The sequence below is a fragment of the Opisthocomus hoazin genome, chromosome 2 (assembly GCF_030867145.1).
Source record: "Opisthocomus hoazin isolate bOpiHoa1 chromosome 2, bOpiHoa1.hap1, whole genome shotgun sequence".
Taxonomy (NCBI): Eukaryota; Metazoa; Chordata; class Aves; order Opisthocomiformes; family Opisthocomidae; genus Opisthocomus; species Opisthocomus hoazin.
In genome coordinates this window covers 75,621,600-75,635,472 of record NC_134415.1, presented here as the reverse complement: position 1 = coordinate 75,635,472, position 13,873 = coordinate 75,621,600, and the positions used below count along the sequence as shown (strand labels likewise).

The 13,873-nt window shown below is 44.2% G+C and overlaps 1 protein-coding gene across 1 annotated transcript; it reads right to left on the bottom strand.

Annotated features, from left to right (window-relative positions):
- Positions 1-2,526: 2,526 nt before the first annotated feature.
- LOC104338804 (amine sulfotransferase) lies at positions 2,527-13,442 on the bottom strand. The gene is made up of 7 exons (XM_009944873.2): positions 13,333-13,442; positions 10,477-10,646; positions 7,869-8,077; positions 5,693-5,819; positions 5,019-5,113; positions 3,921-4,101; positions 2,527-3,131 (listed from the first exon to the last, which is right to left on the bottom strand). Exons 2-7 carry the CDS (start codon positions 10,613-10,615, stop codon positions 3,010-3,012), a joined length of 873 nt encoding a protein of 290 aa, XP_009943175.1. The 5' UTR covers positions 10,616-10,646; positions 13,333-13,442; the 3' UTR covers positions 2,527-3,009.
- Between the last annotated feature and the right edge of the window lie 431 nt (positions 13,443-13,873).

Sequence of the window (13,873 nt, the reverse complement as noted above, 5' to 3'; positions counted from 1 at the left end):
GTTCCTCCAAGTCGTTGGAGCAAGTTTCAGTGACTCAATCTGAACTTCAGATTTGTTTAGCTTTGTTAGCAATTAACACCTGTGAAATAAAAGGGAATTTGCCGGAGAGTAAGCTTGGCTACGTTTGTGTGTTTTAGTTCGTTGGAATGGACTGAGGTAAGGTTTTTGTGGTGGAAGAAGTTTAGGCAGGATATTTAAAATTTACTTACGCACTTTGGATTAGATTGAAGCCTAATTCATATTGATCTGATAAAATTCCATCAGTAAACTTAGATGGAATTTTAGGAATTCAAAATCATGGTGCTGAGAACTTTGCTTGTGTTTTGCTTTTAACTGTTAAATCCAAATTGTACGCTGTAATGCGTGTAGGGAGATTATTACAACTTGCAACACTGCACTACAACTACAGCTGATTAAGTTTTGATCATGCTGAACGTTTTAACAGTTGGTGCCTGATGTCTACTAACATTCAGAGGATGGCGCCCACCACATCAGGATGCTGTAGGAGTACAATCTCGGGCATGCTGCAAAGCCTAGGATTTTGCATCCAAATTATGATTGCATTAAGATCTGCTTAAAAGTAAACAAAACCTAGTGGTGGTATGTCTCTCTCTCTTTCCTTTTCTTCCTCCCTCCCTGAAAAACTGGGGAGCTTGAAGTACATTTCCTCCAGGGAGAATCAACTTCAGTCTTACTCCTAGGAGACTTATAACCATCAGGCTGCCTCCAGTTTCGAAACTGGGTGGTTGCTGAAAGAAATTAAAAGTTTGTTTGACTAGACAGTAGGCTGTGCCTGGATCCAAGATGCTGATATGCTAGATCCCGAGAGGAGGATCTGTCACGTGAGTGCTTTCTCTCGTGTTGCAAAATCACACATGGCCTGAAATACTACTTTTTTTTTTTTTTTTTTTTTTTTCAATTAACCTTTCAGTGCCTTGGAACTTGGCTCGGAATAAGAGGGGGAGGGAAGAGGCTTTTCGGGTTCAATTTTTTGACGTATTTGTTGCCGTGAACTTGATTTTACTTTGTGCACTGCCTGTTCGTGAACTCTGAGTGGGCTGATACCATTGGGCTACGGCATACAGCATAGTGTGAGGTTTATGTGGCTTTTGTTACTATGCTGGGACTTCTGTCATTGGAAAAAGAGCAGAGATCAAGGTCCAGCGTGTAATCAGGAGCAGTATTTGTACTTGCGGCAAACTCAGCAAAAGGCCTGCGTTAGGCTTCTGACTTTGAACTGGTTTTACCTTTTCTGTGGATGGGGGAAATATGTACAAGTGGAAAAGGTCACTGGTCCCTTGTGAAAAGTTCAGTCCCAGAGGTCAGGGGATGCTGTGGTTACATAAGGCGGGGTTTAGTAACTTGTTTTCTTGGTACCTGGGATGCAAAGTTCCAGAAGGGAAGATGGTCCAGCTATACTGTTGAAGGACATGGAAATACTCTTGTGGGCTAATTATGTGAGGTCGCCTTTGCCCAATAGCAGCTAGTAGAGGGCTGTGCATGGAGTAATTCTGTTCAGGAAAAAAGCAGGTACAATTTATCAGAAGGCTAAAATGGATGGATTGAAAATGAGACGAAAGAGATGGTCCCTTGGGACCGGTGATAGAAGTAAACAGCATGTGAATTGGAACAATTTTTTACATTTTTCAAACAGTTTATGGGAAAGTTGAGGTTAGATGTTCTTTTCAAATAATCATTTTGATCTGACAATTTTTTTGAAAATAGAAGTTATATCCTGCAGTGGCTGCTTGGCGGGACAATGATTCAGTAGCAACCAAAAGCAGTTGCTGCAGTTTGACCGTGTGTAGACATCGTAGCAGAAGCAGGGATGAGGGTTCAAAACTTGCCTTCCCCACCAGAGAAGTGCAGTTGGTGTGTGGAAAAAAAAGTTGGAGTAAAATGTTTTCTCCTCGGATCATGTCCTTTTCCTCTGCCCTCCTAACTGAGGCTGTGCTGAAAGGAATGGAAAATTATTGGAGGGAAAAAACAATGCTAGGGGTGTATCAGCAACTTAACAGTGTTTACATGGGGAGGAGAGCTCTAGTTTGCGAGTAGTTGCAATGGATAGAGTCGAGAAATACGCAGGAATTGGACCTCCCCTTGGTAAACAACATAAGTCATTACTGTCTACAAAGATGAGTATATCATAGGCCAGCTGCATGTCAGGAGTAGAGTTACTGAATTTGCAGATATTTTTGAGTTGTTGATAGAATAAAATCGAGATACATCTCTGTACTTATCTTCTCAGGGGAAGCCCATGAGCAACCCGCTGCATGGAGTTGAACCATGGCAGCGAGTCAATGAATATATGAGGAAGGACATAGTCATAGATAGCTGGTGGTTTGTCACATCAGTGTCTCTAGCAAATCATCAGGAACGATAGAGGGGGCATTCACTTGAAAAACTTCTATGACTATGGCTTGGGTTTTTTTCTCAATATTTCAGTAGCAAATGGTCAGACGTGACCTCGAGAACCATGACAGATGGTGCAATGAAGTGTTTCAGTCAATAAGCAACACCAGAGAATACAGCACAAAGGTCACTTTAATAGCAAACTGTTGAGTATCAGTGTCTGCCAAGGAAACAGGAACTCAGACATAGCAAAGCATTAACCATACGTCAGTCTTGCTTCCAGTCTGGACATTGAATGTTCTACCAAAAGAAGCCTCACAAAATGCACAAGTGAAACTTTTTTCAGAAAGTTTTTAACAACACCAAGCTATCCGCAGTTGGTTGTCTATAACTCTGATATTATTAAAGCCAATGAAAGATAAAGCCAGCGTGAAGAAAGGAAGTCTGTTTACTAAGGAAGTTAATTAAAATACCTTGTGAAATTACGGATGGGAAACTGGTGGAATTGAATAGCTTCCTCAGACAACTCACATTTTGTGACTGAGTTGTCATCATTGTTTTATAACATAGCTGAAAATGGATGTATTTTATTCTTCTAGAACTTCAGATATGTCCATCCAGTATAAACACCAAAGGATGATGAAACGCAAAACCAGCCTACATGTTGTTAATATCCCAGGTGAATTTGATGGGCAGGGTCTTCATTTTCTCTGTAAGAACTTTGTCAAACCTTTCGTTCTGTGCCACTGTCATCGTGTTCTTCCAGTCTCCAACAGTGCCTGAGGAAAGAGGCAGCAAAGGGAAGTGGAGAGCAGAACCTGCACCAGTCTGAAGCCCCCTGCAAACAGTGAGTGCTGGTCTTGGGAAGCAATTCCTGGCTTTCTCAGCGTCTCCCTGTGCTGGCCTGCCGAGTGAGGCGCTCTGTGCTCTTTTGAGGACGTGCTTCCAATCTAGGTGCTGTGAATAAAACACATCCTAGACCTATAATCCTGACTCCTCATAAAGTTACTCACCTCATTTGTTCTGGTGTTTTACTGATTCCTTTGAGATCAAAGAGGAAATTATTAAAAGCAACACCTTGTTTTCCTCTCAGTGCACCATTCTCTCTTTAATCCCCGGAGGTCTCCCCCTACACTAAGTGTTAAGACATCCTAGCAATGCCCGGGAGCCCAGGGATGCCATCTATGAACTCAAAGGATGGTTGGTCAAGAAGGTCTATGCTCACAAAATTAAGGTGACTCTTGTCTTGAAAAGTAAGAAACAGTAAAAAAAAGTTACTCTGTTACCCCTGGCTTGGTATAACCCTTAAATCCTTTCCTATATCTGACAGGTCTGTTACAACTCGCTTTACAATCAGTGAAATGTTACTGGTTTTTTATCCTTAGGAAAGTATGGTAAAATCACTGATACCACAGCAATAAAACTGCTGTTAGAAATTTAATTTGCCGCTAACCTGAACTCTCCCTCTGAAAATGGGGCATTCCAGCTGAGACCAGAAACCCTAGGTTCATCTCGCACCAAGAAGAGTGGGATTAAACAGCTGTTGCATTGAACGGCTTCCACTTTACCTTTTCGTAGAAAGCTACCCTTATTTTTCTCGGCCAAGTTTTCTGGCAGGTTCTCATAGTTTGCCCTGGGATCTTTTCTCATGTTCTCGAATGTAGCCTGTCTCACCACACTGTCCAATTCTTCTTCGCTCAGCTTCTTGCCTAGGAAGTTGCAGATCTTCAGCACAGCACTTCTGAGATCCTGCAAGAATGTTACTTTGAGGAGGCTTGATGATGCAAAGAACTAAATGCACACAGTAACGGAATGCTGGATATTAAAGGACATATATTTGGGTGCAAAACTGACTGTTGTTTTTATGTAAGCATAGCCTCGCTTGCATCAGTTGAGTACTGGCGAGCAGTGATGCTGTAGCTCACTGCAGCAGCGTGCCCTTGGAGATCGGGAATTCTGCGTTCTGCTCCCCATGCTGCAAACTCTGCGTCTTGTGTTAGATGCCCTGGCAAAGCCACCCCTAGAGTCATGCCTGTCACTGCGAAGGCCCGTGACAACCCTTGGGGGTTTTGTCAGTTGCCTTGTCCTAGCGATGAACTCGGCCTGAGCAGCCCCAGGCTCCAAAGGCTGAGGCACCAGTGCAGTGGCACGTGGTGTGGGTTGCACTGCCGTGGCTGGGGCGCTCCGGGGCTTGCCCACGAAGAGGAGGGAAGCCACCTCAGAGAAACGAGCAGTCGCATGAAGGCGTGGGCAGCCACTGAGCAGGAAACTTCTGGTCAGTGATTTGAGAGCTCCTCAAGGACTTTAAAGCATGGCTCTTAAGCGCTTCTTTCCTTTAATGGCACTGTCCTCATGAGCACAACATTCCTGTTGAGGATACGTGGAAAAGTCTTGTTCTGTACTCTTTCAGAAAGGGGTTTTGGGGGTGGCAGTGAAGATAACTTCTGACATACCAGGAAGTCTTTTACCTAATAATTATCTAGTAATTGATAAGACCTTGAACCAATGAGACAAATGACTTCATCGTCTCAGAAGTCTCAGTTTGAATCTACTCCACAACGGATTAAGCACTTTCTAATATAAAGCGTAAATATAAAGAGCTGTCTGAAAATACACTTGATATAGCAAGAGAGTATCTCAAATACAGTGATACTAATTGACCTCACCTTTTTCATTTCTTCATAGGTAAGGAACAATATATTGAAATCCTCTGCATGACTGTACCAGCCTTCAACATGATCCAGCCACGAACTGGCAAGTACTTAGCAAGGGAAATTATTAAAACAAAAAAAAAAACCATAAATACTGTTAACAGCTAGCAGTAAACCAGTAAAATTATCAGTCATTTAGGTCTTTGAAAGAGATTTTTAAAATATTTTTTGATAATTTGAGGGATGCATGCTCACAGTCTTTATGACAATTCTCCAAGCTAACATTGCAAATCCCCTTTTGTTTCTAGTAATCTAAACTAGTACTGGCAGAAGCAAAGACTGCTGCTCAATCTTTGCTGTGCAGTGTCTGTTCTTATGGGTTCAGCTCCACTAACCAAGTGCAGAAAGTGTTACAAGATTTTCAGTCATAATGGTTATATGTTGGATCAGCATACAATAAAATCAGATAAAATAAGCAGCTTGTGTGTTCTCAAGGAGCAGCAAAGCCATGTATGCTACCAGCTTTCATCAGAAAATGGTGTCAAGCTCACACAGCTTCTGCAGCTTTGGATTCAGGTTACAGCTTAGCTGAAGGTTCTGGTAAGTGATATTTATTGATATCATTAATCACTCTTCAATCTTAGGTCATGGAATAGGATTTGGGCTCCTTAATAAAAAAGATACCCTACCTTTGCCAGCTAAAAATCTCTCCATAAAAATGTTAAAATCTGGTACTTCCTCTAGTGTGCATATGAATTTCGAGAAGTGGTAGTAAGAAACCATAACATCCTTAGGGTTCCTGGTAACATAAATAACCTGCAAAACAATAAGAAGGCTAGTCTCAGAGGTTTTAAAGGACTCCATTACCATGACCATCAGCGCATTTTTCCATACAGGTCCCACTAAAAATGATTTGAAACAGTTTGAAGGTGGCAGTCACATGAGATAAATTCTGGATAACATAGTGGTGTCAATTTGTTTATAGGTGGTGGTATCTCTGCAGTTGCAGTTGTTCAGTGCCTGTGGGCTAACTCTCTTCACGGGATCAGTGTTGCAGGCTTCGGTGATACTGTTCCCTTGTACAAGGCAGTCGGGTTACAATGACAACACTACAAAATCACTAGGTTGATTTGGCTTCACATTTATATGTATAGTCATGATGAAATGAAAAAGAATTTTTTTTGTAAATCCCGGCTTTGGTGGTGTTGACAGCATCAGTACTCTGTGTGACCTCAACTCCTGGCCTGTGGTGCTGGTGCCAGAGGTGGCATGCAGGCAGATTTTGAATGACGTGTAAGAGGGAGCCCTGGTGTCTTAAAAGAAGGAGCTGTGACAGGCAAGGGTTATTTTGGCTCCTGCTGACTCCTGACCACCCGAGAGCTGCTGCCTCAGGCACAGACCAGCCACCACCAGTGAGATGGGCAGCCTTCTGCCTCTTGACTGACAGCATGTGCCAGCTTCCACTAAGTTTCTGCTCTTTAACACTTAGTGTCTAATTAGGGAGAGAAAATAGAGCCTGGCATGTCGCTTTTATGAAGTTGCAAATGTTTGCAGGGAGAGACAGAAGAATCATGCTCTCAGACTGCCTTTCTAACTGAGTAAAATGACTACTTTTGATTCCTGCTTAACTGAAAATTTATCTGACTGTCTTTAGCAAAACCAAAACCATTATTTCCAATAAAATATTGGAATATATAGTATATAAAATAACGATTCCTAAACGCATTGCAGAAAAACTTGATAAACACCTAGTTCAAAAGCTCTGACCTGAAATCACAGAAGTTATTCTGTGGTTTAATACAGAATATGAACAACCTGAGTGACATATTCAAGCAGAGGTGGAAAAGATGCCCCCCACAAGCAATATTCTCCTGAAGTCACAACAAGTTTCGTATTTTGTGACGTGTGCTCTGTGCGATTTTGGGGCAATTTTCTCATTCTTTGTTGGGCATCATTTGGATTTCAGATCTTCTGCATGTGAGCTTTCTCTTCCAAACTTCACCGGTGTTGTGAAGAAAATGGTGAGCCCATTGTAGTTTCTCACTGCACCTGTGTCTGTGAAGAAGGTAGCAGCAGCACTAAGAGCTTGCCCCCATCGCCCCTGTGGGCAGAGCTCTGCCACAGCTCTTCGCTCTCTCAGCCATGGGAAGCCCTACAGCAGAAATAAGGATGGAAGGGACAGAAGTCATGGGGGCCACTGTAAGAAAGACTAGCAGAAGTATGAGATCCTTTGCCAGGGAGCAAAGTAACAGTTTGCTGTAAGGCGGCTAAGGCAGTTCTCGGTGTGCTGTTAGAAGTATACATCTCGGGTACATCTGCAGACTTGCCCGTGTGTCCGTGTTCTGTCAGTGAGCCTTAGGGTAGTGGCCTGCTTACACCTATCTCTAAGGAGGCATTTTCCACGGGAGACAGGCCGTGAGCTGTAGCACAGTTCGTGACAGACAGTCCTATTCAGAAACTCACAGCACTGGTGAGCAAGAAAAGGCAGTTCTTGCATTCACTTTCTACCTATTATCATCCCGTCCGACTCAGATTTTCAGTGTGGGAAACTTTTTTCAGACTCATAACTTTGCTGGAATCGGACGTTTTCACAAGGGGAGAATCAGTGCCAGTGTTTGGCTGTGGCAGATCCTCCTGAGATGCACTACCCCTCTCTCTAACAGTGTCCAGGCAGAGAGATTTCACAAAATGAAACAGAAGAAACTGGCTTTAGAAGGTCCCTGATCTCCCCACAGGGACAAAGCAAGTGATATTTATACCAAGACATGGGGAACTGAAAGAGGAAATGGGTAGGATTTGAATCAATTCACTAAGGCAAATTGGCATGATTGGTTTTAAGGAAATTGTAAAAATAACATAACTTACACGTGCTCTCTTGTTTCTCAGGTCTCTTGGAACTAAGTAGTAAGGCAGGTGGGTGGCAAAAACACGAGGCGAAGGAAGATTTGCATAAGCCGCATTTTTTATATTGTATTCCAGCCATGGGATTCTGTCCAGGGTCTCCATATTTTCTGTTCCATTACGGTGGCCTTCATGAATTATTAAGCTCAAAATGTTCTGAGTCCACACAGTTCCTGAGAAGAAAACTTTTTTATTTGCACCTTGCTTGTTTTTGTTTTTTTTAAATTAAAGATAGTATGTTGTCATAAACAGAGCCTCTGCACAGCCATAATGAGTTTCACTTTGTGAATATAAATACAACCTCACATACTGAAGAAAGCAAACGTTGTCTTGGTGACTGTTGAGTGCGGAAGGGAAGCATTTTTTTGTTTTGTCCCTGCCGGAGAGCCATGGCCAGTAACTTACCCTTCAGTTCCTTCACCCAGTATTCTCAACTTCCACGCAAATCACCGTAGAATCATAGAGTCATAGAATCATAGAACACCAGGTTGGAAGGGAACTCAAGGATCTTTTGGTCCAACCTTTCTTGACAAAAGCACGGTCTAGGCAAGATGGCCCAGCAATCTGTCCAGCTGAATTTTAACAGTGTCCAATGTTGTGGCATCCACCACTTCCCTGGGGAGATTATTCTAATGGTTGAAACTGATAACACTATATTTGTAAAGCACAAATGAGCCCCACAAAGCAAATGCTTTTGGGAACAGGCTCTCTAAAGTTCTTTGGGGAAGGTCCGACTCCTGGGTCATAGCTGCTCGTAAGGATGATCTAGAAAGGCAGGACCCTGGAGGTGGCTGACTGCTGTGCCAGTATGTGTTCATGTGCCGGTGGGTAATGGTGGGAGGCAAATTCTGAATGATTAGCCCAGCTGGGCAATGAGCAGAACTGTTTAGCTCCACAGCCTTTGACCTTCTCAGCACTACACTAGTGCTGGTTCCTTTTCCCATTTTTACCATAGACCAGTAAAGATGGACACTTGAGAGGATTCAAATCAATGCAGAAGAGCATTGAATTATTGCTGCAGGTTACGCTGAACAAGCACAGAGTAAGAAACACATCTGAAACTGAAGCCTAGTTGTTAAGACCTCACCTGGAAAGGAAGATCTGGGTTCTGGAGATTAGACTGTGTGCATGCTGTAGATTTAAAGTCCCTGGGCAAGAAAAAGAAATAGCCCTAGGATTCAAAGGAACAATACTCAGTGATTTCACAGCTGTGTTGAGTGTCCTGCTCTGCTCAGCATAATCAACCTGGACAATTTTTCTGTGCAGAGGTAGAGATTGATCAGGAGGATTGGAGGGTGCCTTAGACTGATAACTGGTAGCCCATCACTTTGCAACACAAAATTCCTACTTCCAAAGACGTGCCCATCTCAGTGCTGTAACATCTTTACCCCTTGAATACTTCCTTCTCATCCTCCCTCTCTGTCTTACTGGGACAGCTCACCCTGGTGCTGCATGGTGATGAGCTCGCATCGCCTGGACTCTGTGTCCCCTTGCTCTGTCACCCACAACCCGTCCACAGGCTTCTCATACAACATCTACCTTCACCACAACCACAGCTGATGCTGCCTGCCACTCCTCCTGGGCTCTGCTCAAGGATGTCTTTCTGTCTCAGGTATTTCACGGAGTATCTGAGGGAATAGTGAATTCCAGCAAGATGTTCAGTGACCACAGGAAAAGGACATATGCTAACAAAACACTGGTTATGTTATCCAAAGGCTGGCTGCATCTCGAAGGCTGCTGAGGAAAACCAAAGGATAATGGCAAAGGTTCCAAAGAGCACAAACAGAAGAGGATAGCAGAGGCCTTTAAAGTTAAAGCACAGATTGATAGCAGATGTCAAAGCTTTAGTCATAAATCGCTGCTTAATGCATGATCACGTCATTAATGACTAATCACCAAAGAAATGCAGTCTTGAAAAAATGGGTAGACCAGTTTTAGAGGATAAAGTGAACCTGTATGGAAACATATAGGCCTAGGCATATCAAGGCTTTAGATTTCATGTAAGATGGCAGTGAAGCCAGGTGGTTGCTCAGTTGCATTTGCTTCAGAAATAGGAATGCAGAATTCATCACACTAATGTCCTGTATTGCTGTGTAAGTAAATAATACTTCATTATCCTTTAAAGGAGGTATCATTGACTCACATTTGCTTTGATCGCCTGCTTTGTTGTAATTTGGATGCAGCAACCCCCAAATCACCTTCCATGTCAGCCCACAAGTCATTCCAGATATCCCACGATCGTCTCCAACACTCATGCACCCAGCCCTACCAAAACTACGTATGTCTTTTGTGAGGCGCAGGAGGTCAGTCTGGTTTGCGTGTAGCGTGTTCTGAGTACACCTACAAGACTGAGTCTGAGACCAAGTTAGACCAATTTGGCTGGCCACGAGCAGGAACCTTGTGTCTGGCTGTTCAGGCCATGGCTATGCAGGGTTTGTACTTAATGCTACACTGCATATACTCAGAGATGTTTTGGGTCTAAAAGCAAAGCTAACAACCCTAGGTACTTCTGCAGTTAGATGGATGAGTAAAGGCAGATTTTTCACTCCTTTAGAAACAATTGCATTCTTACCTGATTTTGGGTAAGTAGCTATAAATATGTCACTATCTTTGATTTCAAAGTCCTCCAGGGAATCTAAGTACTCAGGTGAAGTTTCTAAACTAAAATAAAAACCTTTGTATTTGAATAAATAGTCTTTTGATGGTTCCATTGTTAATCTGTTGTCCTTATCTGCGAATAACCTGCAATAAGAAAATATAAGGTTGTATCTTTTTCTTTGGTTGTTATCTCACAGAAACAAATAAACAAACAAGCGAGTAATTCACACAGAGAATCCAGTGCTGACAAATTTTAGCAAAATGCATTTCAGCAAAATTCTGGAAACAATACACTGAATTCAGTTTTCAGATTTTTACAAGACCGTCGCTCAGGATACATTTCTAGTGGAAAAAGATAAGATGTATAGCAATGCCCTTTAATCTGAGTGACTGCAGAGTTTTCTTTGGGATGTCAGTAGCTCTTGGACAGAGCTAGCTTCACTACCAAGGTTTCATTCTGAGTTTTATGACTGAAACTGTTCAAACTGTCTTAATACAATTTCTGTCTCCTCCTACTTATTCTCTGTATCATTACTAATGTGTGTCCCATAGTAAGCAAAATTTCTGTGAACTGGAATGGATAAGGATGAATGTGTGTTAATTTCTTAAACACGCTTACTGGTTTTATGAGATGATTGTTGCCTTGTGTCTTATTAACACCATGGTCGTATATTTGCCAGAAAAAGACGTTAGTCATCATCATTGTGGTGACCAGGGAAGAGCAAACTTTTGGGGAGATACAGGAAGAGTGAGACGGACTTTTGTAGCTGAGCCAGAGACAGATGGAGCATCTAGGTTTGCAGGTTTTGGTCTGTCTCTGCTGCAGACTTTGAGCAGAGCGGTACATCCATGGACGTGAGCAAGCTTAACATCCTGGTCACTCCCTCCCTGCTCAGTCGATGAACCATTTATTAATATCATCAGAAAACATACAAGACTTGGCAGAAGTGGCATAATCAAAGTGAGTTAAAATCTGTTTAGAAGGAGAGACTTCCTTATCCGGATTTTTCTCCAGGTTTCTGTCCCCTGCCTTCCCCTTGCAAAGCAACCATTCCCACGCCCTCCTGGGTGGCTGCGTTTGCCATTCCTCCACCACCGGGACACCGCCATTGCTCCACCATGGGGATGTCCCCGTTGCTCAGGTTTGTCCAGTCAGCCGATCACGCAAGACGTACCAGCCCAGCAAGCCGAATTCACCGCAACAGGCAGCACTTGCAAGCCAGGCCACTGGTCCCACCTGCTGTCGCTAGCGGCTTCGCTCCAGCCCATGCTCCGCTCCCTCGTTGCCTTCCTGCTCCATGAGCTCACCAGGCCGGGCGCTTTCTCCGTGCCCAGCCCAGTGCCGCCGCGGCCATGCCCTCCCGCGTAGGCGCCTCGGGAGCACCCGGGGATCGCTGCAGCCGCGGCCACCGGGGCTGGGTGGCAGGGGAGGGGATGGGGCTGTGACGGGGACACCCGCGGTGTGGCCTGCCGGGGCAGACGCGGCTGGGCAACCTCCAGCCGCTGCAGGAGGATGCACAGACGTCCCTCAGAAGCAGCGAAGGCTGCGGCGGGCCCTGGTCTAAACAACCCCTCGCGTAAAGCACTGCTGAGATTTAGGACAAACATGTGCCTTGGTTTCGTGAGACTAATAAAATTTAATTTCTCCTATTAACACCGTCACTTGGTGTCATTAGACAACAAAGACTGGTTTGCTGCCGGGGATCCACGAGCTCGGTTCCGCTGCCAAAGGCCCCGTGGGCAGAGGTTGTGCCTCTCCTTCCTGGGCGTAACGACCCCTGTGCTTGCGCTGCCCTCCCGCCAGCTGTGCCAGTGGCACGGGCCGTGGCCGGGGCAGCCAGGGCAGCGAGGGCGGTGGTGGCAGCGATGGCAGGGAAGGCAGGGAGGGGAGCTGCCGCTGCTCGCGGTGAGGGGCTGCCTGCCTCACCCGACGGCTGCCCACGCCAAAGCCTGCGAGGTGCTTCGGCCTGACGGCGAAGGCTGCGTGTCGCTGACTGGAACAGCCCCCGGTGAATCGGAGCTCTAAATGGAGGAGACCCCGTGTTTAGAAATCGAGGGATTGGCACACTTTGAAATTCAAGTTGTGATAACAAAGCTGGGGAAGTCCTAAGAATGCAAAGCTGTGGAGAATGAGTGAAAAATGTTACTGATAAAGAGCAAGGAATTTGCGGGAAACAAAAAGGGGCCACATTCAGTGCACAGAATACAGAAACCTTGAGCTTGTCCTGTTGAAAACATGAGTTTTTATATCACTTTGGGACAAAGGTTATTGCACTGCTTGTTTCTTACAGATGTATGAATATACCATGAAAAAATATACCACGGGAAAAGAAGCCTAGCCCCATTTTCTGGAAAGCCTATTCATGATCTGGTGTATATGATGGGACAAAAAAAACCGCAAACCATTCAGGTGTGCTTGTACCAGCCAGCTACGCATCTCAAAAAGGCATCAGAAAACTCTGTCTCCACATGCAGACACAAAGGCGTCTGCCGATTCTTCTCCTGTATCCACAGTGACTGCACACTTCTACTCTGCTTAGTTAATTACCTCACAACTACGACTCTGATGTCTTTGTTGAGTGATACAGAAAAGCCCATGTGGGACCCCAGTTTCCACACCAGCGCTGAGATAACCCTGCTCTGGGCAGCCGTCCTCCACTCAAGTACAGATCAGCTCTAGCCCCCAGTTCTCTGCAACTCTTTCTGGCAGTAAGTGCCGAAATGGTATACAGAAGAGGTCTAAGTACAATTATTATTATTTTACTGAGAGGGTAATAGAGCGTCATTTAACTCACAGATCTAATGTTCCAATAACTTCAGGCGTACTTACCTCCTCTGCTCTCTGTTTGGTGCCGACGGAGACGTGTGCTATTACTTCCCAGCTCGGTGAATGCAAGTAATTCTAGAGCTATGTGAGCTGTCCCGTTTCCTTTTTAACTGAGATGTGAACCCGTGGATGCTGTGCTGATTGGCTTCCTTTCAATATTTGCTTATCTTTAACACAGACAGAGATTAAAGAACTAACACAACTCGAGAAAAAGTGAAAGGCATTCAGAAAGATTTCTGAAATTATTTAAATGCTCATTTTGATTTCTGTTCCTCTTTTTTTTTTGTCAACGGCATTGTTGAGGAAGATTGGAGAGGAGTAGAAGTGAATAAAATCTTTTGCTTTTTGCTAGTTTTTGGAGTTTTTTGCTCAGCTTTCACTAAACATTTGCCCAAATTGTTTTTTATCTCCAAGCTATGTGTGATAGTAGTCCCAAAGAATAGCCTGAATCCATTACTCCACCAAAGTGGTTGATCAGACCAGTCCGACCTGGTCTCAGCCACAAGCGTGGAATTAGCTACTTGGGTTAATCACGTGTATGTCC